Source organism: Pinus tabuliformis, chromosome 5_2 (genome assembly GCF_031772625.1).
Source record: "Pinus tabuliformis cultivar Carrire ecotype Pingquan chromosome 5_2, CPIR1, whole genome shotgun sequence".
Taxonomy (NCBI): Eukaryota; Viridiplantae; Streptophyta; class Pinopsida; order Pinales; family Pinaceae; genus Pinus; species Pinus tabuliformis.
In genome coordinates, this window is record NC_142306.1 from 552006423 (window position 1) to 552030854 (window position 24432).

The window sequence follows — 24432 nt, forward strand, 5'->3', positions numbered from 1 at the left end:
ATTTCTACAAAATTCTAGAAGAAGTTACATTCTACCTCACAGAGTTACTGGACCTTTTCTTCATAATCAATAATCCATACGAATTCCAGTCGGCCAACATGAATGCTCATAAATTGAATACCATAATAACAGGAGCAGAGAAGCATTACAAACCCTCATTCAATAATGTAAAGTGCAGGCTAGAAAACTTGAAAATTCATTAAGAAAACAAAATATATACACGGTATATGACAAAAGTCGAATAAGTGAATAACAATACAGTATTCTGGCCGCGTATGGCAAACATAAAAAAAGATACATATAGAATTAATTCCTACCGATGCTAACGGTTCGAGCTAGTATCTCTATACAAAATGCCAGAACATTTAAGACTAAATGGGTATTACTAAAACCCTTGATAGTCATTCAAATCAACTCTTATCTAGCTAGTCTCAGCAAGCTAAGGACTGGAGAACAGTGGTCGAGTTTCGGCCCCAATCACAGAAAAAGCTACATGCATTTTCATGGTAGGAGTAATTTCCAACCTATATAAGATGAAGAAGCATCTGGTGAGGGTGTGGCCTTATTCAACTACCATTTCAAATGAACCAAAGTGTGGGTAAACATACCTGCAAAAATGACCTCTGGTCCGAAACTATGGCAATAAATCATGAACCCTTAAACAAGAAACGAATAATAAACATGCACCTGTATGTGAAGAACCTTCTTGAAGTCATAGTCGCCCATACTGTCATGGAAACCATGAAATCCTGACTCAGTTCATTCAAATTGAATATACCCTTTATACAAAAATTGAAATCAATCATTCGACAGTTGAGGACCCGTAGTTACCTTGGTTAAAAACAACTTCGACCAGGCCATCCTCCCAGAAGACCGAGAAACAAGTCTTTTCTGAGCACAAAGGCCAAATGTTGGAGCAGAAAAAACAGAGATCAACCAAAATTGTGACCATTAAACCCTCTCCTGAAAAGATAATCGTTGGAAACGAAAAAATAGATTAAGGGCGATATTACCTGTAGCTGTCAAGTGGTGGAGGACTCCATAGTTCATGGCAGCAAGGGTTCGAACCTCCTCATCCATTCGCGGAGGTAAAACGCTGCGGAGGAGCAAGAACCCCAAACCCCAATCACAAAATTGACTAACCATCGACCAGTGGGTGCATCAATCAGTTAGGTAAAACCCTAAGCTTTCTTGCACCATCGGATCAACACCACAGATCGACGATAAGAGGGATCCCATCTGTTGCTGTCCCTGTCACATTAATCCTCATTGCTAGAAGGTCAGCCCTACGCTTAACGCGTGGCCCAACTTATAGATCTAGCTATGAGCCAAACGAGGGTTTGGGAAGGGTACCATATGAATTAAATTCAACACTATGGTTTGTATATGGTGACCGTCAACTTTTTTATACAACATATTAAATGACAAGGTTATGAACCATGTGCCATCCGTATCCACAGATTAATCCTTTAATCACCTCCGGATTCTATTGAAATCCTGTTAATTAATTAGATATTGAATGGAGTACGTTGAAATGTATTTAAAAGTTTTTTTTTTAATGTAAATGTATGTTACAAATGGTATTAGAGCTCAGGTTCGTACATTGAGACTCTTTGGGAATAGGATATGTACTGGAAACCAATGCGTTTCTTTTTACTAAATAAACTTATGTGTGAACACAAAGATTGCACCAACAAAAGAGATAAGGCAAAATGCAAGAGATCCCAGGACTAAGTGATCCACCCGGAATAACTTATGTAAATGTAAATCCTGATATTTTGATACAGCTGGGCAAAGAGTCACGACAAGCTAATGTGGTGTTACTCGAGACTATCTAGTAGCTGTGTGTTGAAATGACAATTTTAAGAATAGATAATGAAATATTATGCGAAGAATTATCAGAAGTCTGTCTAACCGATAGAATCAACAACATCCAGACCCCAATGTTGAGGATCGGGAGAAGACCCCGACGGTTCAACATGGAGAAGAAAATGCTGAGTCAGAGAAACATGGGGAGGATGAGGAAGGGCGCTCCAACAACATTTCTGACTAGCGCAAAACTAAAAGACAGAAAACTGAATTACAAGGCGAATTTAAAAAGATCAAGCCATCACTCTTTGAAGGGGAATTAGAAGAGGCAACAGAGGCTTGGCTAATTGATATGGGAAAATACTTCTAGATTTATGAGTACACAGATAAACTGAAGGCACAATTAGCAGTTTATCAATTAAGAGGTAAGGCCACCTTATGGTGGGAATAAATCAAAATAGTAAGGAAGATCAATGAAGAGGAAGTCACCTCGCAAGAGTTCCAAAAACATTTCAAGGATAAATATTTAACTGAACGGTATTACGATGAAAAGGCAAAGGAATTTCATGAGTTAAGGTTGGGAACCTTAACCATGGATGAATACGTGACACGATTCACTTCCCTGCTGTTCTATGCACCTTACATGCAAGAAGAGAAGGCCAAAATTCAACGCTTCATCAGCAGCTTACCCAACTTCATGAAGGAGAAATTAGAATTTGACTACCCCAAGACAATGGATGACGTTGTGCGGAAAGCTCGCATCTGCTACCAGCAAATGAAACAAAAGAATGAAGGACCAAAAGGGAGTCTAAACAGGAAAGGTAGAAGTTTGACTCCAAATAAACACTCAAGATTTGCTAGTGGCAGAAATGTACAACAAAAGCCCCTCAACATATTTCCAGTTAGAAATCAACCCAAGACGACTTATTTAGAAAACAGGCAGTCAGAAGGAGTTACTAAATCAGTGAATGACCAACAATCAAAACCGTCGCTACAATGTTGGGGATGTGGAGAACCTCACTATTACAAGAATTGCCCGCATAAGGCAAGAACAGAACAACTATCAAATATGCAAGAGGCATCCATGGTTGGGGATGTGGCAAGGAGTATGCCCAGAATTAATGCTGCCTTGGATGATCATCAAGCAAAATTCCAGCCTACTATGATCGAATGTGAAGGTATGATTGCTAAGCAACCTGTCTCTGTTTTATTTGACCCTGGCACTAGCTTAAGCTATGTTAGTCCTAAGGTGGTAGATAAATGTCAATTGCAGAACAATAAGTTCTCAAAACCATGGCTAGTGCAACTAGCTACGGGGACAAAAAGAAGAGTAAACATGAAAACAGAACGTTTCCCCATAACGATTTCAGGACATCCTATTCACGTAGACCTTAATATACTTCCTTTGGGATCTTATGACGTATTAATTGGAATGGACTGGCTGGAAAGGTGTTGGTCCTTAGTAGATTGCAAACATAAAACTATTAGTTTTATTACTGAATTAGGCCAAAGAAAGGAGCTCCAAGGAATTACAACCAATGCCAAGTTACGTCCCATTATTGCTAGTCAATTAGGAAAATGTATTAGAAAGGGTTGTCAAATATATGTTGTTCAAGTAGGATTCACGAACACTAAAAATAAAATGACCTCCCTGGAAGATATTTCTGTTATTCAGGAATTTTTTGATGTATTTCCAGAATCTATACCAGGTTTACCACCAAAGCGTGATATTGATTTCACCATTGAGTTAATTCCAAGTGTAGCCCCTATATCCAGAGCCCCATATCGCATGAGCATACCTTAGCTATCAGAACTAAAAATGCAGCTACAAGAGCTTTTAGATAAAAAGTATATCCATCCCAGTGTGTCCCCTTGGGGAGCCCCTGTCTTATTTGTATGGAAAAAGGATGGGACCTTAAGATTATGCATTGATTATCGACAATTAAACAAACTCACCATCAAGAATAAGTACCCCTTGCCACGTATAGATGATCTATTTGATCAAGTGCAAGGAGCTAAGGTATTCTCAAAAATTGATTTAAGATCTGGTTACCATCAAATAAGAATAAAAGAAGAAGACATCTACAAGACATCATTTCGTACTTGATATGGACATTACGAGTTCGTGGTATTTCCATTTGGCCTCACGAATGCCCCAGCCACTTTTATGAGCCTGATGCATGGTATTTTCCAGCCCTACCTGGATAAATTTGTGTTGATATTCATTGATGATATTTTAATATACTCTAAGAATCAGGAGGAGCATAAAGAACATTTGAAAATAGTATTTCAAACACTAAGGGAAAATCAGTTGTATGCCAAATTCAACAAGTGTGATTTTTTTAAAGATCAGATTCAATACTTGGGTCACGTTATATCAGCAGACGACATCACAGTAGACCTGGGAAATATCAAAACAATCATGGAATAGATAGCCCCAAAGAATGTCGCTGATATCATATCATTCTTGGGATTATTCAGATACTACGGTAGATTCATTGAGGGATTTTAAAAAATTGCCTTTCTAATAACCTCCTTACAGAAAAAGGGGCGTGCTTTCCAATGGACAGTCGAATGTCAACAAATTTTTGAAAAATTAAAACATCTACTCACTACTGCACCGGTGTTAAAAGTAGAAGATTCGGAAAAGTCTTTCATAGTTTGCACAAATGAAAGCAAAGAAGGTGTTGGTGGGTTACTAACATAATAAGGAAAGGTGATTGCTTATGAGTCTCGAAAGTTAAAATAATATGAACATTGGTATTCCGCTTATGACCTCGAATTGATAGTGGTAGTGCATGCACTGAAAATGTGGCGACACTACCTGTTGGGGAAGAAATTTCTACTGCTGACATATCATATCAGCGTCGCAAATTTTTTCAATCAGTCTAGATTAAACACTCGACAGGCCAGATGGACAACATTTTTAAGTGAATTCGATTTCGAAATGAAACACCTAAAAGGGAAGGAAAACCGTGTGGCCGACGCCCTAAGCAGAAAGGTACATTGTATCTATGAGATCCAAATGAGCCAAGTAAGTTCAAATATTCCTGACATCATAAAAGAAGCAACTAATAAAGATCTAGAATATACTTTCCTTTGGCAACAGGCAAAAGAAAACTTGCTAAAAAAAGAAAAATCAGAATTTGAAATAAATTCTGATAACCTTCTTACTTTTCAGAACAGAATTTACATTCCTAACCAAAACTCAGTTAAACAACTGATATTAGACGAGTTTCACAGGAAACCTTATGCTAGCCACCTAGGTTATCAGAAAATGTTTTCAGCCATCAAGAAAGGGTACTTTTGGCCCAGACTGAAGAAGGATGTTACAGAGTATTTGTCCAAATGCTTGGAGTGTCAGTTAGTGAAGGCATAACACCAACATCCCGTCGGGTTGTTACAACCATTGCCCATTCCAAAATGGAAATGGGAGACCATATCGCTAGATTTTATCACCGGATTACCCGCACAAGGAAGCAGCATGACTCTATTATGGTGGTAGTAGACAAATTGAGTAAAACAGCTCATTTCATACTTGTGAAATCCACGTACAAAACCATGGAAATCGTAGATATTTTTATGAAGGATATTTTTCGATTACACGGAATACCCAAGGTGGTGATCTCTGACAGAGATGTAAAATTTACATCCACATTTTGGAAGACTCTCTTTTCGGGATTGGGTACCCAGATCCAATTTAGTACTGCCTACCACCCCCAAACGGATGGACAAACCGAACGGGTGAATCAGGTATTGGAGGACATGCTACACATGTTTGTGATGCAGCAGCCACACAAGTGGGAGGATTACCTCCATTTAGTAGAATTTGCATATAACAATGGACATCACGAATCTCTAGGTATGAGCCCCTTCGAGGTGTTATATGGGAGGAAGTGCAGGGTGCCCATAGACTAGAATAATCCAGTTAATAAGCTAGCATTGGGTCCTGACATGCTAGCGGAAATGGAGGAAACTGTTAAGAAGATTCGACAAAATCTAAGGGCGGCCCAAGATAGACAGAAAGTGTATGCATATAAAAAGAGAACATATAGGGAGTTTCAACTAGGGGATCACATTTATCTAAGAGTGAAGCCCCGGAAAATTTCCTTACAGTGGCGGGGTTGTGCTAAATTAGCACCCTGATACTGTGGACCCTTTCAAGTCTTGGAATGAGTTGGACCAGTGGCTTATAAGCTGGCACTACCAAGCCACATTTGGGTCCACAATGTGTTTCATGTGTCCTTACTAAAAAAATATGTATATAACCCTCAACACATTATTGACTGGGAAAATATTCAGGTAAACGGTTAAGTGGTTATATGACTGGATATATTGTCTTTTTCTTTTAGGCAACTGAAAGTTGAATTTTTGTTGTTGTTTCAGGTCGAACCAGAAGGAGAATTCCTGGTAGAACCTCTTCGTATTCTCGATCAGAGAGAAACCAACTTGCAGAAGCGAGCCATCACCCAGGTTAAAGTGCAATGGAAGCACTTTGGCCTGGATGAGGCCACTTGGGAAGAGGAGGAGTTTATGTGGAAAGCTTATCCAGCATTGTTTTCTTAAAACAGAGAGAACACTAGGGACGGTGTTCCTCATATGGGGGGGAGATGTAACACCCCCAAGTCACATAAAATTACTGAAGTTACTAAGTTGATTTGTGTTAAATATTAATTTAGATTTTATTACATGTTGATGATTGAATATTAACTGACTGAGGCTAGAAGGCCAAGAAACATATGTTGTGTTTACCTAAATTATTGGTAATGATATTTTAACAAAATAGCAATTGTTTAATATAGTTAAAAGAAACGGTTGCCAAGAAAACAGTTACCCTCTGCCTGGAAAGGAAAATATAGAGGGGGGAAAGAAAGCAGAAAAGGGATCCTAGAGATGGGTGAACAAACCAGTGGGACAATTTTCTTAACACAGTCAAGAGGAAAGTACAGAGCTTGAGGCTAGATGGAAGTCTTGAGGCCCAAGGTACTGACTGTAACTGGACAATCCAGTGTGGAACACAAAAAGTGCTCAGGGGAGAGTCTGGACGTAATTGCCAGACTCGTGGTTGGGAGGAGAGACTTTCAGACAGATAAGTAAAACAACAAATTTTCTGAAGAACACTTATCCTTTCAGACAGATAAGTAAATATTAAGCTCTCTGATGAATGCATATATTTATAAGTTCCAGATTGGAAATCGGAAAAGATAACAGTAAACCTTCTGATAATTATTACAACCATTATTAATTCTTGCATATACCAAAGGCTATAAAATGAGATAATCTAGCAACATATATATATATATATATATATATATATATATATATATATATATAGACAAATTAGCAGGCTTGTAAGAAACTATATGTTCATGAATATAAAGGAAGACGAGACAATTAAGTAAGACATAATAAATTCTGTAAGTAGAGTACAATTCAGAAAGTATTGTTACAACAAGATTTATTGGCTGTCATAAGTAAATAAACATTCGAATGCCAAGATAGAGTTATAAGGTAGGACAAAACAATCCAATTATAAGCCGTGAACTATAACAAACAACGCATGCGAATGCAACCCTTGCTGAGGTTATCTCATCTATACATGTGTTAATCATGAAAAATATAAAAATCCTACAGAAATCTCGAACCTCATAACAGGTACTGTCATTGTTAATTTCGACGGAATTCTAGAAGAAGTTACATTCTACCTCATAGAGTTACTGGCCCTTTTCTTCATAATCAATAATCCATACGAATTCCAGTCGGCTAGCATGAATGCTCATAAATTGAATACCATAATAACAGGAGCAGAGAAGCATTTCAAACCCTCATTCAATAATGTAAATTGCAGGCTAGAAAACTGGAAAATTCATTAAGAAAACAAAAGATATACACAGTATATGACAAAAGTCGAATAGGTGAATAATAGTACAGTATTCTGGCCGCATAGGGAAAACATAAAAAAAAATATATATAGAAGTAATTCCTATCGACCCTAACAGTTCAAGCTAGTATCTCTATACAAAACGCTTGAACATTTAAGACTAAATGGGTATTGCTAAAACCCTTGACAGTCATTCAAATCAACTCTTAGAGCTAGTCTCAGTAAGCCAAGGACCGGAGAACAGTGGTCGAGTCTCGGCCCCAACCACAGAAAAAGCTACATGCATTTTCATGGTAGGAGTAATTTCCAACATGTATAAGATGAAGAAGCATCTGGTGAGGGTGCGACCTTATTCAGCTGTTGTTTCAAATGAACCAAATTGCGGGTAAGAATACCTGCAAAAATGACCTTTGGTCAGAAACTATGGCAATAAATCATGAACCCTTAAACAAGAAAGGAATATTAAAGATGCACATGTATATGGAGAACCTTCTTGAAGTCATATTCGCCCATCCTGTCACGGAAACCGTGAAATCTTGACTCCGTTCATTCAAATGGAATATACACTTTATAAAAAATTGAAATCAATTGTTTGACAGTTAAGGACCGGTAACTTCCTTGGTTAAAAATGACTTCAACCAGGCCGTCCTCCCTGAAGACTGAGCAACCGAGTCTTTTCTGAGCGCAAAGGCCAAATGTTGGAGCTGAACAAATAGAGATCAGTTAGATTGTGACCATTAAACCCTCTTCTGAAAAGATAATTGATGGAAACGAAAAAATAGATTAAGGTCGATATTACGTGTAGTTGTCGAGTGGTGGAGGACTCCATAGTTCATGGCGGCAAGGGTTCGAACCTCCTCATCGATTCACAGAGGTAAAACACTGCGGAGTAGCAATAACCCCAATCGCAAAAATGACTAACCATCGGCCAGTGGGTGTATCAATCAGTTAGGTAAAACCCTAAGCTTTCTTGCACCGTCAGATCAAAACCACATATTGACGATCAGAGAGATCCCATCTGTTGTTGTCTTTGTCACATTAATCCTCCTTGCTAGAAAGTCAACCCTATGCTTAACACATGTCCCAACCTACGGATCCAGCTCTGAGCCAATCAAGGTTTTGGGAAGGGCGCCATATGAATTAAATTCAACACTATGGTTTGTATATGGTGACCGCCAACTTTTTTATACAACATATTAAATGACAAGGTTATGAACCATGTGCCATCCATATCCACGGATTAATCCTTTAATCACCTCGGGATTCTATTGAAATCTTGTTAATTAATTAGATATTGAATGGAGTACGTTGAAATGTATTTAAAAGATTTTTTTTATTATTATGTAAATGTATGTTACAATATTTATTTGGTTAAAGTATTATTATTGTGTTTAGAGGCGTTTTTTTATAATTTGGTATGAAGGTGATGTGAGATTTTATTTGAGTTTAATGTGGAGTTGACACGTGTCTTTTTTAAAATAAAAATAAAATATTATTTAAATAGAAAAACAATGCTAGTTATAATAAAAAAAAATAAAAATGAATAGGCATATTTAGTTAGTTTTAATTAAAAGCATTATAAAACATAAATAATCTCAACTTCAGTGTGGTCACTCCATTTTTGTTAATATTACAACTCAATGCAAGCTATAATAAAAAAATAAAAATAAATATGCATGTTTAGTTAGTCTTGATTAAAAGCATTATAAAACATCAATAATCTCAACTTCACTATGGTCACTCCATTTTTGTTGATATCACAACCCAATGTGGTAAAATATTTTACTCACTCTCAGTCATAACTAAAATATTTTGATGTGCACAAGATGTAATATAATTTCATATCAACTTTAAAAAATAGATAAAATAATTAGAAGTAAAAAATAAAAAAGTGCGAATAAAATGTTTAAACCTTATACTTTTCATAAATATTTCATTACAAGAGTTAAATTAATTATTTAAAGATTTGTGTTAACTAATTTGTATTTATGTCAACTTCATATATATCTATATATAGAAAGAAAATGTTAAAATAAAATATTTTAATGTCGCATATAATAAAATATGCATTATCCAAAGGAAAAAAAGTAATGGAAAGTTAAAAAAATAAAACAAAAGATACTAATTACTTCCTGATAAGAAAAGAAAAAAGAAAAAAAATAATTGAAGGTTAAAAAATAAAATAATAGATACCAAGTACTTACTAATAAGAATAATAAGAGGCAGATTTGTAATTTATTCAATTTTTAATATAAAATTATATGTGACATTTATATGCATAATAATAAAAAATTCCAATGTGGGTTATCAATAAATATTTTAGTAGACAGGATTAAGTAATATTAATGTATACTTAAAAATATATCAATTACGAAAAAAACCCATTTTAATGGGTACATTTTAGTTTCTCAATGCACATTTTATGTGAAATATTTTAATGTCAACTATGTGTATATTATATATGGTTTAATAAAATCATGTATAAATAATATAAAGTAATTAAAATAAATAAGTTTATTATGGTAAAAATGTTTGAAGTAGTCCCACTATTTTACATTTTGATCTTTGTTTAGGTATATTTTTTTAGTGTAGGCTATCTATTTGAATTTTTTTGAATTTTTGGAAGGTTTTCCACATGAGGGCTTCACTTGCTGAGCAATATCATACCACATGGGTTCATATTGGGGGATATATATTGAGGAAAAAATGACATAATATATTGGGCATATAATAGGGGGTAAATGGTTTTTATATTGGCGGGTGTAAAAAATGGAGCTCAAAGTTAATGAAAAATATAAAGGGGTATAAAAAATGTTAATGAAAAAATGGATACCTACAATATCTAGTGAAAGTAGGAGTTTTTTAAATTGGCAAGGTATATTGGGTTTATATTGTTAGGGGGTTAGATAATGTGATTTTTAGAGACATTTTCCAATATGTAGTCAAATTAAGCGTATTTTTTAGTATGCCATGAATCACGTGCTATGTCAAAAGTTCATTGAGTGAAGCCCCCGTGGTTTTCTAGCTTAATTTTCTGTTTAATTTTCCCAAAATTTGACATGGATTCATTATATGCAATAAAAAAAATAGTTTAAAAAATACAAATCAAGATTTAACCACAAATTTGAGGTTCATTGAGTGAAGCCCCCGTAGTTTTCTAGCTTATTTTTCAGTCTAATTTGCCCAAAATTTGACACGGTTTCATTACATGCAATCAAAAAATTAGTTTAAAAAACACAAATCAAGATTTGACCACAAATCTTTTAGCGCTAAAAACTCCAAAATGTCTAAGAGGTTGTTCAGTTTTCCCTAAAATCCAACTAAAATTTTATGGACTTACATGCTTAAGTTTTGTACTCTATATATCATCGAAAAAAACAAAACAATGAAAATTTACACATTTTTTGAAATTTTACATTCTAAAAGTGGTTTGCACGTTGAGAGATTTGATCCCTCTTGGCACATGTTAGATATGTGCTTAAGATGGATCTATATTGCTTAACTTTAAATGGATTATTTTATTTCACTGATCTTATCATGGTACAAATATTAAAGTACTTTTGACTCCATGATTATCATGGTTATTTACTTTGAACATATTGCTTCTATTTCAACAATTTCATTGTAATACAAATCTTAAACTATTGTTAGCTTGGTACTTATCATGGTTATTTATTGTGAGGTAAATATTATTGTATTTGTTGTAGTCTATGTGTCCTACATTTTCAAGGGTTTTTCAGCATATTTTCAAGTCTAATTTGTCTAGAATTCTGTAAGGATTTCTTGGAATCATAAGTTTGAACTGTAAACTCTCTATAATGTAAGTGCCCCAAGGTTTTTGAGGGTGTTGAATCTATATGTACTCTCAAAAACTCATTTTAAATAGCAAAAATTAAGATTTTGCCCAAAAACAAATTGCAATTACTTTCTTTATGATTAAATTTTTCTCATTTAGGTTGAACATTAAATTATAATATGAGTATGAGTAACAATTAATTAATCAATATTGAGAATAGATATTTTGGTTTTCATAAAATTAAGGTTCAATTATTTGATCTTTAAGTATATGTTTAATGTTCTCATTTAGCTATGTGGTTTTTATTTTATTAAATAAAATAGTCATATGAAATTTTGATTAATTGTTACAACAAAATGATATAAATTTGTTCTTAATTGTTATATGTAGGATATTTGTTTATTTTAATAATTTATTTTATATTAGGAATATACATGTTTCTATATTCAAGGGACTATTTACATTCAATAAAAAAAACTCAAAGCTAAATACGCCATATCACTTGTAAAACATTAAACCTAAATGAGGATGATAACAATTATTTTTCCCAACTACCTAAAATAAACTCAAGTAATAAATAAATTATAATACTTTTTCTTTCTTTTACATTATAATACTCTAATTTTATAATAATATTAATAGTAATATTGGTATTAGTATTAATACAAAATATTTTGCTAATATACTATTAAAACCTAACTATATCATATCCTAAATTTCAATGAGCCAAAATTTCTTTATATTATTAATTGAATATTATTCCTTTGGGTTTTTATGTGTCTGGATGCCTCAAGTCATTCGGGGCGGATTAGCGATTGGTTGGAACCAGAAAATTATTAAGTTAATCAACTCTTGGAGCATAGTATCGGGTTTATGCATTGAAATTTTTTCTGAGGAATTGGGCAGGTTTTTCTCTCTACTAAATGTTTATGGTCCTAATAAAAACTGGAAGGAATATTGGGATTCCTTCTTCAAAAATTATTTTATTGATATCCCCACTTTAATCATTGGCGAAGAACTAAATTTTTCATTGGGTGCTTCTGAATCCTAGGGTGATCAGGCTTCGAGAGAGCCTTTGTCTGATTGATTTATTAATTGTCTCACTAGTTGGTCTCTTATTGATATTGAGCCTATCAAGATGAAGGTCGCATGGAGAAATAAGAGATCAAGGTCGTACCTTGATCATGTTTCGGTTCTAGAAATATTTAGGGATCAATTTTCCTTCATCAAGCAGTGGGTAGGTGTTGGCGAGGTTTCATATCACTCCCTTATCTTCATTGAAATTAAAGGTGCCTCCCAAACACCTACAATCCCATTTAAAATGAACTCACACTGGCTCAAACATGAATATTTTTTGGATATGCTTAAGACAAGTTGGTCCCATTTTGATCCATTGTCAGGTTCTTTGTCGGGGAATTTTTTTGCAAAAAACTTAAAGTACATTAAAATGAAAACTAAAGAATGGGCCTTGGCTAAAGAGCATGTTGAGTCGACAAAAATCAGAGAGATCAAAAACTAGCTTTAGGCTTTTGCTGACTAGGATGAGGAAGGTGACGGATTGGTTGGCTCGAAAGCCAAACTCTTTCATCATGGAAGCAAAAAATATTGGAAAGCTCGAAAGCTAAGTGGAGACTGAAAAGTCAAGCAATTTGTCTTGCAAATGGGGATAGCAACACTAAATTTTTACAGGCCTTCGTAAAAGGGTGCAAAATGAGAAACACTATTTGGTCTCTGATACATCAAGAAGGTCGGGTGGCTTCCTCATTTCCCTCCTTAGCTAACATGGGGAATTGTCACTTTGAAAACCTTTTTAAAGCCCAAGAAGAAGCCACTATTGCTTATGTTATCAGCATTGCCCTTCCTTTTCCTGTTTTCATAAATGATGAAGGAAATTTGTTCTTAATGTTTGAAGTCACCAAATATGAGCGGAAAAAGTTCCTTCATAGTCTCCAAAAGGATAAGAGTCTTGGTCCAAATGGCTGGGGTGTTGAATTTTGTTTGCGATTATTTGATATTCTTAGCTCTAACTTTTTTATTGTAGTTAAAGAATCAAGGAGGGAATATTAGATGCTTTCTACATTTAATTCTACTTTCATTTCCCTGATTCCAAAAGTGGACAACCCATCTTCCTTTGAGGAATAGCAGCCCATGTAACACAATCTATAATTATAAATAAGGTGTTTTCTTTATGGATGAAGCCTATTCTTACAGCCTCTGTATCTAAGGGACAATTCAATATTCTTAAAGGAAGGAAAATTCACAAAGCCATTGGGGTTGTACAGGGAGGCCTTCATAGTTTGGAAACAATGAATCCCAAAGGTATGGTAATTAAAATCGGCCTATCAAACTCTTATGAATGTGTAAGTTGGAGCTATTTCAGGCTTCTCCTTGCTCATGTTGGATTCTATCTTGATTTTAGTGCGTGGGTGATGAGTTATATTCAAACTGTCTCATTTGTTGTAATAATTAATGGTGCATCCTCCACCTTTTTTCATGCCCAGTGTGGTCTTCGTTAGGGTTGTCCTCTATCTCCCCTTGTTTTCTTGTTGGTGGTCGAAGGCTTGAGTCGTTTACTAGTGGAAGCCAAACAAAAGGGTGAATTCAAGGGTTGTATGGTAACCAGATATTTGGCTATCTCTCATTTATTATTTGTTGATGACATTTTAATATTTTGTAATGGCTCCCGTGAGGAAGTGGCTTTATTGAAGAGTATTCTTTCCTTTTTAGAGAAAACCACTGACATGGTGATACATTTTCAAAAATCTATTGTTCTTGCCTCCAACCTTAGGGCTCCTGAACTGCAATAAATTTTAAATTGTCTTCCTATGGCCTCTACTAAGTTGGATGATGGTATAAAATATTTGGGATTCCATTTAAAACCTAATACATACCACATTATGGACTGGAAATGGTTGATTTCTAAAGTGGAGAAACACATTAAAAATTGGTGTCATCAGTGATCTCCAGGGTTGGGTGTATAGTTCTCACTAAATCAATTTTTGAAGCCATTCTTGTATATTGGACTTCCTTGGCATGGTTTCCAAAAGGGATTCACAAACATATCAGACATATTTGTTTCAGATTCTTATGGTCTAGAAAAAAAAGAGGAGTTCACCTTTCCATGGGTGGGTTACGGGAATATTGCTAGTCCAAAAGATTAAGGGTGCTAGGGCCTTAAGAACATCTTCATATTCTCACATGTTTTGGCTACAAAATGTGGCTGGTGTTAGATGACCTTGCGGGGCTCATGGTCTTCAATGGTAATAGATAAATACATTTCTCCTCTTTCTTTGGAAGATTGGGCTTGAAGAGATGATAAACTAAAAGGGAACATATATATTATTTGGAGGGATTTGATTAATACCTTCGAGACCATCCATGGAGGACTAGATCATCTTGGTCAGGATCCATGGCCTAGGAGTGGGAGAGATCATCTTCTTCTTCCTACATTAATTGATCTCCTACAGGATCAGAGTATTTATAGGTTGGAACATATCATTGATCCAACTTCTACCACAATTTTGTGTTAAGGTTGGAAATTTAGTATTGATCTAAACATTCTTGTAATCATTATTGAGCTGTGTAAAAAAATTCTTGGGCTTTCCATCGTGGTCATATCAAAATAACCGACAAAGGGAATGAATTGGTGTGGTTTATGTATCCATTTGGTTTATATACTCCAAAGGTGAGTTATGTATTCATATTCTTTGATCTCAATCCTGTTGTCCCTTGATGGTGGTGGAATTTTGTCTAGAAATATCATTGTCCACCTAAAGCAAAGATATCAATGTGGTGTATATTGAATGAGAAAGTCTCGACCTGGGATGTCCTTCATAATCAATTCACTCATGGACTAGGTTGGTGCTCCCTATGTAAAGTGGTGAATGAATCGATCACTCATCTTTTCTTACTATGTCATTTGGATAAAAAAATTGGTCTCATTACAAATCAGTTGAGGTTCAAATTAGATCACAGTCTGATTTTTTTGTTGAGGATGCATTGCATCAATGGTTATCACTCCCATCTTCTTGTAATTTTAAATATTTTCCTTTGATTATATGTTTGGGGATATGTATCTCTCACAATGGTTCATTCTTTAGAGATAATACCTCCTCTCCCAGGTCAGTTGTAGCTTAAGAAATGACTATTCTTAGTCATTTCTCCCAAGATAAGGATGTGTGTAGCGTTCAAATTATTGAAGCTAAATGTCTCGATCAGTCACTTCCATAGGAATTTTTTGATGGGACCTTCGATGCTTCGAGGGATCGTAGTGGTGGTGGTTTTATTATTCACATCTTAGTTTCTCACTCTTTCCATGTTTCTGTGTGATATGGGTCGGGGTCGAACAACTCTGCGAAACTATTGTCTTGCATAAAACTTCTTTCCTTCACATTTGAGTAGGGGATTTCAGATATACAGTTGTTTGTTGATTCATTTCTTGTGGTGATTTGGATAAACAGTGTCTAGGTTTGCCGAAATATTTTATTGTCTCTTATTTTGGATCATGATATTAATCTAAAATATTCATTTAACCCATTTACATGTCATCACATATACAGGGAGCAGAACTTGGAGGTAGATCGATTGTTCAAATCCGCATTAGTCCTAGATCCATGGGTTTGGAAGATTTGTGAGGTTCGCAATGGATCCTCTACTAAAAATGTTTGTCAGCCTATGCTAGAGACTTTTCTTCCACAACCAGGTGTTGTAACTTAATTTTCAAATTTTTGTTCTTTTGTTATGAATATGGTATTATATCAGCTTATTTTAATGCTCAATTTCGACTCTCTATAGAGAGTGTATATGTATATATTTCGAATACTGTCTTTTGACTTGTTTTTCCTAAACCAACTTTGAAACTATATTTATATTTTTGTTGGTCTCTCATACCACATTGTCTATATACAGTCCTGATGATTATATGTTTGATTGTTTTTTGAAGAACTATTTAATTTGTTTGTTATGTTTATGATTAATTAATATTAAAATGTTAAAATATTTATTGATATATTGATGTTAGAACAATGGTCTTATAATAAGAATATGCATTAGATATTTTATAATTAGTGAACTCAAGAACTATTTAATTTGTTAAGATATTTATGAGTATATTAATGTGACAGTAATATTCTTATATTTTAAATATGTGTTTAATATTCCAATGGACATGTCAAAAAATTGTTAAGTTTATTAGTTGTATATATGGATTAAAGTATGTTATGTTAGAATTTATTTTGTTCAAGTTATCTTAATTTTATTAGTTATAATTTTCTAGTACTTGTTAAGTTTTCTAGGAAATTAAGCAAGTTGTTTGGTAAATGATGAGTGAAATGTTAATGGTTAATATTATTCTCAGGACATCGTCTCTTAAAGAGGGAAATAAAACTAATATAAATTGATTAACTTGAAATAAATAGTGCACTTTTGATCTTGACTTACTCAAAACACACTTATGTTTTTATTAACTATAATCAACAATATGCACTAATTACAAGTTAAAAAATGTGAATGAGTAGTGTTTTTAAAGATAACTAATACAACATATTAGTTATTATATTTATGTATCTCTATTTGATTTACAATTGATTAGTGGCAATTGCATAAGAAAGGAAGTTAAAGCAACTTGTAATTATCCTAAATCAGATTAGGAATTATTGATCCTTTAAACATAATGATGCAGATAATTTTAAGTGATGGGATAATAGAATTATGTCATGAACATGAAGTGATTAAGTATTTGAGATGAATTAAGATGTATATAAGTGTTTCCCATATGTGGGATAATATAGACTTAGAGGCTTGACTATGAACATTAAGAAGAAGTGATTAGTTATCAAGTAATATAAGATCACATAATATGATAAATTGGCTAAGGTAATATGAGGAAGTAAATAAGACACTGTTTTTTTTTTCCTAAGTAAAAGTAGTCTATTAATATGTACAGAAAAGATACAAAGAGGACAGAGCCTCGACCAAGTTTACCGTAGTATCAACAAAATTTGGACTGCCCCAACATTGGGGAAACTAGTCCAGCGAGAGCATAACCTTCAAAAATGGTAGCAAGTTTGAGACCAGACTCCAAAAAAAGACAGTAAGATAATACCTTGACATTTGGTCCAGAAAGGATACCAACATCCACACAAAGATTATCAAAAACCAGAAAAAACTAGATAGAAGACACCAAGGCAGCCATAGCCGGCCAAGTTCTAACCTTAGGCAGTCTCTACCGAATCTCTGTCTGCTACCTTCTGCTACCTGGAGGCCACGTCAACTTAGCTGTAGTCATCCGAGATGGGTTCCTCGATGATTGGGCAAGCCCACTCATCCGCCACGTCCATGGAGGCTCTGCCATGTGGCTCTACACCACCGCCGTGAGGCTCTCCCCCGTCGCTAGAAGCATCCTGCATAGCTGAACCATCTTGACACGAACCACCAAAGGGGCGCGTGGCAGCAGAGCTGCCCCCTTCACCATGCAAAATTCCACCAAAGTTCGGTCCAAGGGAGGTGAAGAGACTGTCAACCATCACATTTTTACCAGAATCCCTGCAATTGTTGCATTTGAGTGTACCTTCCTGCGGCAAGTTGGAGATGTCAACCTGAGAGGCTGAATGAGCAATTTCTTCAGAGAAAGAGATGGAGATAGAAGCGGTAATGACGGGCCTGTTCAGGGAGCTACAGAACCTGAAATGGGTAGAGTGAGGAGCGGGTTGAAGGGGCGGAGGAGAATTGTCAGAATGGACAGCAAATTCGTCAGGAGAAACAACGGAAGAACGAGCCCGACCTCTCCCACACCTGGTATTATGATGTCTACCCTCCCCAAAAGATTGAGGATGATGCAATTCAGGGGAAGGAGAGGAGGTGGAGCGCTCCACCGGAGGACGAGAGCTTCCTCCCCTGGTTCCTCCCCTACGACTTTGCATACGGTGCCTTACCATATTGAATTCGTTGGCTGGGCGCTCAAAGGGAGCAGAGACCAGAGGGACGAAGGTAGAGGGAGCACTAGCAGTGGGAATAAGAGGCGAAACAGGACTGATCTGGGCAGAGATTAGAAAGCAGAGAGCTGAATGTGAATGATGAAAGCCATTATCAAAATCCGCACAGCAAACAATCCAGCAGCGATGGCCAGTTGCAGTGCGAAGGCTGGGCTCAAAGGCCTGAGGCGGACAGATGCTGCAGAGTAGGGGAGACGGTGAAGGATTGAAACGAGGTATCTCCATAACCCAACAATGAATAGCTTTTTGCCGATCCAGACCTGTATTGAATGCTACCTGTAGATAGTAATGAAGGCGTTTCAGGGTGATATGGGGAGGGGCGCCATCAGACAAGTGGCCCGTCCCCTCACCGCCATTCTTCAGTAATAACATTAATTCCTGAACGTGTCACCCGCATCCGAGTGGCCTCCTACTTCCTGAGTCTTCTCTTTCTCAACTAATTCGTTGAATTCCTTCATCTGTGCATCAGTGGCGATAGCAGATAACGCATTAGCGTTCAGAGTAGTGTTGCTCTCCACCCCTATGTTGGCAAGAAGGTCAGCTACCTTATTGCCTTCCCTATGAATATGTTTGAAATTCACTGCTCTGTGGGCATTGAGCCAATCTTCAACAAGTTCCAGTCTTTCTGCTAGTCTCCAACTGTTGCCAATTTTGTTTGAGGGAGTTCCTTGAATAATTTTGTTCACCATATTAATTAATATTTGAGAGTCACCTTCGATGATGAGAGGGAAAAAACCATGTGAGTGAGCTAGAAGGAGCCCTTGCCATAGCCCTTCAAGCTCTGCTGAGTTATTAGAGTCCCATCCTTTCGATCCTAGAAAGGTTAGAAGGGTGACTCCTTTATGATCTCTGAAAATTCCTCCAAACCCGGCTTTACCAGGATTGCCTTTTGAGGCTCCGTCGAAGTTCAGTTGGTACACATTCTGAGGAGGAGGAACCCACTTATCTGATATTGTGCTTTTTGCTGCCGTTTTAGCAGAGATTTTCAATTCTTGATTCCATTGTAGATTCCAGTTGTCCCAAATAGTCTTTTCCTATGGCAGTGAGGGAAGGTCGTCGTCATGCCAAGTTTGGAGTAGAAGAGTTTCCTTGAGGTTTTGACAGACATTGTTCCAGATGATTTCCATAGGCGTTGACTGATTCTTGAAGATGCGTTTGTTCCTCTCCTTCCATATAGTCCACATGAGAAGGTCGGGGATAAGCTTCCATAAGGAGTTAAGAACCTTGCTCTTATAAGGATTACTTACCCAGTTGCGAATAGTGGTGGGGATGTTTTCCTTGATTCGGCTTTCCCTTTGGCATCGAAAACTGACTTTTTCCCAGAGCTTATGAGCCAGAGGGCAAGTGTCCATGAGATGCAAGATAGTTTCTTCTTCCTGATTGCAATTGGGGCAGATGGAAGGTCCATGAAAGTTTCTCTTCCACAGATTATCCCAGGTGAGGATTTTGTTCTGACAAAGCAGCCAAAGAAAGGTGGAAACCTTCGGCCATAAGTTGGGAGCCCAGATAGCATTCCAAAGTGGATCTTTGACTGCAAATTCTTTTATAATTATGTTGTAGGCTTCATGCGTTGTGAACATTCCCCTGTCCTCATATCCCCATCTGAGTACATCCTTCTTTTCTGAATACCTTATGTTGCGATTGGAGAGTTCCGTTCCTAGGATCTGCTGGTCGACCTCCAGGCCATTCCTAATAATGTGATCAAGATTAACCCATTGCCTGAAGCCATGCGATAAGGTAGGCTTCCAATATTGATTGATCTTATCGAGCCTGTGAGCTTCCCAATTGGGAATTTGGTGAGGATTAATCAAATCTTTTAGTCTATGTTGTTGCTGCCAGGAATCTTCCCAGAATCTTGCAATAGTACCATTCCTGACCTCCCAGAAGCTATGCTGCTAAATTAGATTTTTATGTTGCTTTGCTGCATTCCAGACTAATGAACCCGGGCCTATATCAGTGAGTCTGATAAGATCCTCAACAGGTCTGTTATTGGCATATTTGGCTGTCCATAGAGTGGCCCAAGGGGTGTATGGTGCAGTGAGCCAGTTCCACCAGATGCGTGCTCCCATCACAGCATTGCTGTGGTGAGGATCTCGAAGCCCAGTCCCGCCCAAGTGCTTGGGTAAACATACTTTTTCCCATTTAACTAGAGCCCATTTACATTTCTGTCCTGAGTTACCCCAAAGGAAGGTTCGTTGGAGCTTTTTTATTTCTTTGAGAACCCATTTTGGCGCTGCTAGGATTTAAAAGAGATACAACGGCATAGACTGAAGGACTGATTTGATTAAGACTAGGCGACTAGGCATGTTGAGGGATCTATGGGTCCAAGAAGAGAGACGTGCTTCTAATTTTTCAAGGAGCAGATTCCAAGAAGAGTGCTTCAGGGCAACATCAGTCAGGGGAGCTCCTAGGTAGTTGGATGGAAGAACAACTTTATGGAAACCCAGGATACGAGCAATGGAGGCTTGGGTAACTGCAGGGGTGTGAAAGAAGAAAATTTGGGATTTGGCTTGGTTTATGGAAGCTCCAGAGGCGGCTGAAAAAGTATTTAACAGAGATTTTAACTTCCGAGCTTCTTGGACTGAAGGATGCCCATAAAGCATGTTATCGTCCACAAATTGTTGATGGGTGAAGGGAGGGGAGTTGGGAAAGGAAAGGCCTCGAAGTTGCTGTGAGTGAAGAGCATCCTTGATACTTCTACCTAGACCTTCCGCCATGATGACAAACAAAAAGGGAGATAAGGGATCTCCTTGACGAATACCTCTAGAAGGATGAAAGGGGGAGGAAGGAATTCCATTGATAAGGATGGAAAAGAAGGTGGAAGAAATGAGACTCATAACCCATCTAACCCATGGTGGGGAAAAACCAAAGGCAGTTAACATTTTTTTAATATAACTCCAGCTTAGACTATCAAAGGCTTTAGATAGGTCTATCTTAAGTAGCATACCTGCCTTTTTATGCTGCTTCAAAGAGTGGATGATCTCATGCATTAGGATAATGCCGTCCATAATTTTCCTGCCCTCCACATACCCTGATTGCTCCGGGGAGATAAGTAAAGGGAGTAACGGTTTGAGCCTTGAAGCAATGACTTTGGAGACTATTTTGTAAATGACGTTGCACAGCGCTATAGGCCTGAATTTATCAGGGGTTCTAGACTGCGCTTCTTTAGGAATGAGGGTAATGAAAGTGGCATTCATGGAAGGAAGCATCCATCTGTTGGTTTGAGATTCTTCCACGACCTGCCAGACCTCCAATTTGATCATATCCTAGAAATTGTGAAAGAAGTTAGAAGTAAACCCGTCTGGACCTGGCGCCTTTCCTTCTTTTAACTGACGAACCGCCTTTTCCACCTCCTGTAAGGAAATCGGTTTGAGGAGTAGCTGATTATGTTCCTCAGTGATGATCTTTGGAATGGATTGGATTATTTTGTCAATGGCCACCATCCGATCTGTTTGAGTCTCTTGATGAACCTGCTTGAAGTATGACAAAAGTTCTTGTTCTATAGTTGCGTGGTCCTCTACTTTTTCTCCTTGGCTGTTCTATATATGGGTTATGGTGTTGATCATTCTCCTTTGAATCGTAGAGCGGTGGAAAAACTTGGTATTCTTTTCCCCTCCTTCAGCCACCTGACCCGTGATTTTTGCCTCCAAAGAACTTCTTCTTGCTTGTCTCTTTCCAAGATTTGAGATTGCAGGTGTGTTTCCTGCTCCGAGAGCTGCTCTGTTCGCCCTTCTAAGATTATTTTCTGTTGCAGTTCTATCATTGCGTTATTTAGAGCAGTTTTTGCCTGGAGAATATTCCCAAAAGTAAACTGGTTCCATTTTTTGATATGGAATTTGAGATTTTTTAGCTTCTGCTGGAATTGGAACATTTGTGATCCCTCCAATGGTTTGAAGCTTTTCCAGATCGTGTTGACGAAGTTGTTGAAGTCCGGATGTGACAGCCAGAAGGCTTCGAAGTGAAAGGGCCGACGTGCAGTGTTGCCTGGTCGATTCCATTGGAGTGCGATTGGCCAATGATTAGAACCTGTAAGGGGCAAAATTGAAGCTGAGAGGTCTCCACCTAAATGTATTGCATTATCAGAGAGAAGGAATCGATCTAATCGTGAGGCGATTTGATGAGGGTCTGCTCTTTTATTATTCCAGGTAAAAACACCATTATTGAAGGGTAGATCAATGAGCCAGTTGTTCTGAATGAAGTCCTTTAGATGACAACTTTCCTTGTCTAGTTTGCTTCTGCCTCCCCTTTTTTCCTCCAATTTGGTGATCATGTTGAAGTCTCCACCCGTGATCCAGAGAGGGTGGGTTCTTTCAGAGCTGAGAAATGAAAGAGTATTCAGTGTTTCCATCTTCTGAGTAGCTTCCTGAGGAAAGTAAACATTTGTTAAGTGTCCATGGATATTGGTCCCTGTTAGGTGGAACGAAGCCTGAATGAAGTGCTTGTTCGCGTGCATGTTGGAGAGGGTGATTGTCTGTGCATTCCAAATGATTGCAAGACCTCCTGATGCACCTAATGCATCCACTGCAATTGCATTACAACCTGGCCAAGCTTTGGCCATGGTTTTTTCCAGAGTTGCTGAGTTACACTTGGTTTCTTGAATGAAGAAGATGCTTGGTTTTTCTTGCTGAATCATGCTTTTTATGAATCTGTACTTCCTAGGGCTGTTAAGCCCTCTAATGTTCCATGAGATGAGCTTCATGATGAGACATTAGAGAGGGTGGTATAGTACTTCGTGAGCTTGGAGTATCTTCCCAATTCCACTAGCATTTCCCCAATGCGAATGGTTCGTTGGAGATCGGTCTTCCTTCCTCGCTTCTTATTATCTTTAATGAGGATCTTTCCATCCCATTGGCTTCCAGGATGTATTCCAAAGGATCGCTATCTCTGTGCTCTTGACATAATTATTTCCAGATTGTCCAACTGTCTTTCTGGAATTTTGTCATAACTTTTTGTTTTACAGGCTTGCTCTAGGCCTAGAATATCCAGGTCTCCTATATCTATGCTTTCTGGTTCCTCTTCCATATTCTTGGTTTCATTTCTTTCTTCGGTATTTCCTTTTGCATCCTTCAACGCATTCTCTTCATTATCCACCTCCATACTTTGAGAGATCTAGGCGGGAATGTCGCTGGGAGAAGGAGAGCTGAGGTCGACAGATAGCTTTGATTTCGGGGGAATCTCTGTGCTGGTGGAGGCTGAGTGAGCTTTTGACTTGGGCTGCTCCTTGGAGAGAGCAGGGGTTTCAAGATTGTCCAGATCTGGCTGAGCTAGAGTCTCGAAGCTGTTCCTGGTACTCGGTCTGGGAGGGTTATCAGTAGAGGTTTTAGGATTAGATCCAGATTTTCTGAGATTCTTTCTGCGATGGGAGACTTTGGTAAATCCATCAGCATCTGATTTTCCGGAAGGAGGAGGGGCTGAGGTTTTCAGGTTAGATGGGAAATCTCGAAATAGGTGACCAAGAGCGTGACACTTCCTACAGCGGAAAGGAACATGTTCATAATTGATAGATTGGATCCACTCAAAATCGTCATGAAAGAGACTTACCGCATCCAGCAGGGCATTGTTAAGGTGCATATAAACACATATACGCACATATGAGGTGTATCTTCTGAGCTTGGTCTCCTCTGCTACTTTGACGAACTCACCAAGACCATTGCCTATATCTTGTAATGAAGTCTCATCCCAGTACTCCACAGGGAGGGAGTAGAGGTGGATCCAGACCGGTGCCCAACTGAGATCTTCTTTATCCGGGTTAAATCTCTCAACCCATTCTCTGAGATACAGACCAGCAGCGTTGAAGAAATACGGCCCTCCATCAATGATTCTATTTCTATCCTCCAGACAGTTGAAAATCGCTGTGAAGAATCCCTTGGGACCTAGCTGTAGGGTTATATGGCCTTTCGGCTTCCATTTGGCTGCAATCCATCCTTGCAGCGCCTTTTCGGTGGGCCAAAAAC

General features: G+C 37.5%; 1 protein-coding gene and 1 long non-coding RNA gene across 2 annotated transcripts; both read right to left on the minus strand.

The window, feature by feature from the left end:
• Window positions 1–204: 204 nt before the first annotated feature.
• On the minus strand, window positions 205–1244 carry LOC149160137 (uncharacterized). Its single transcript, XR_016261196.1, has 3 exons — window positions 1014–1244; window positions 832–891; window positions 205–727 (listed from the first exon to the last, which is right to left on the minus strand). It is a non-coding gene; the product is annotated as an uncharacterized LOC149160137 (long non-coding RNA).
• A 17605-nt stretch (window positions 1245–18849) lies between these two features.
• LOC149160138 (uncharacterized) lies at window positions 18850–23036 on the minus strand. The gene is made up of 6 exons (XM_089434518.1): window positions 22110–23036; window positions 21817–21948; window positions 21426–21717; window positions 20413–20648; window positions 19726–20310; window positions 18850–19512 (listed from the first exon to the last, which is right to left on the minus strand). The coding sequence occupies exons 1-6, from the start codon at window positions 23034–23036 to the stop codon at window positions 18850–18852; spliced, it is 2835 nt and encodes a 944-aa protein (XP_089290644.1).
• Window positions 23037–24432: the final 1396 nt, after the last annotated feature.

Bases quoted from the DNA above. Each gene is read 5' to 3' on its own strand.
- LOC149160138 (XM_089434518.1), bottom strand. From the start codon at position 23,036: ATGGCCAAAGCTTGGCCAGGTTGTAATGCAATTGCAGTGGATGCATTA. The intron at 21,718-21,816 runs GTTCGTCAGTTA...GAGGTCTGGCAG, and splicing joins TACAGGAGGTGGAAAAGGCG to GTCGTGGAAGAATCTCAAAC. The intron at 20,311-20,412 runs GTCTGGAATGCA...GATTCCTGGCAG, and splicing joins ATATAGGCCCGGGTTCATTA to CAACAACATAGACTAAAAGA.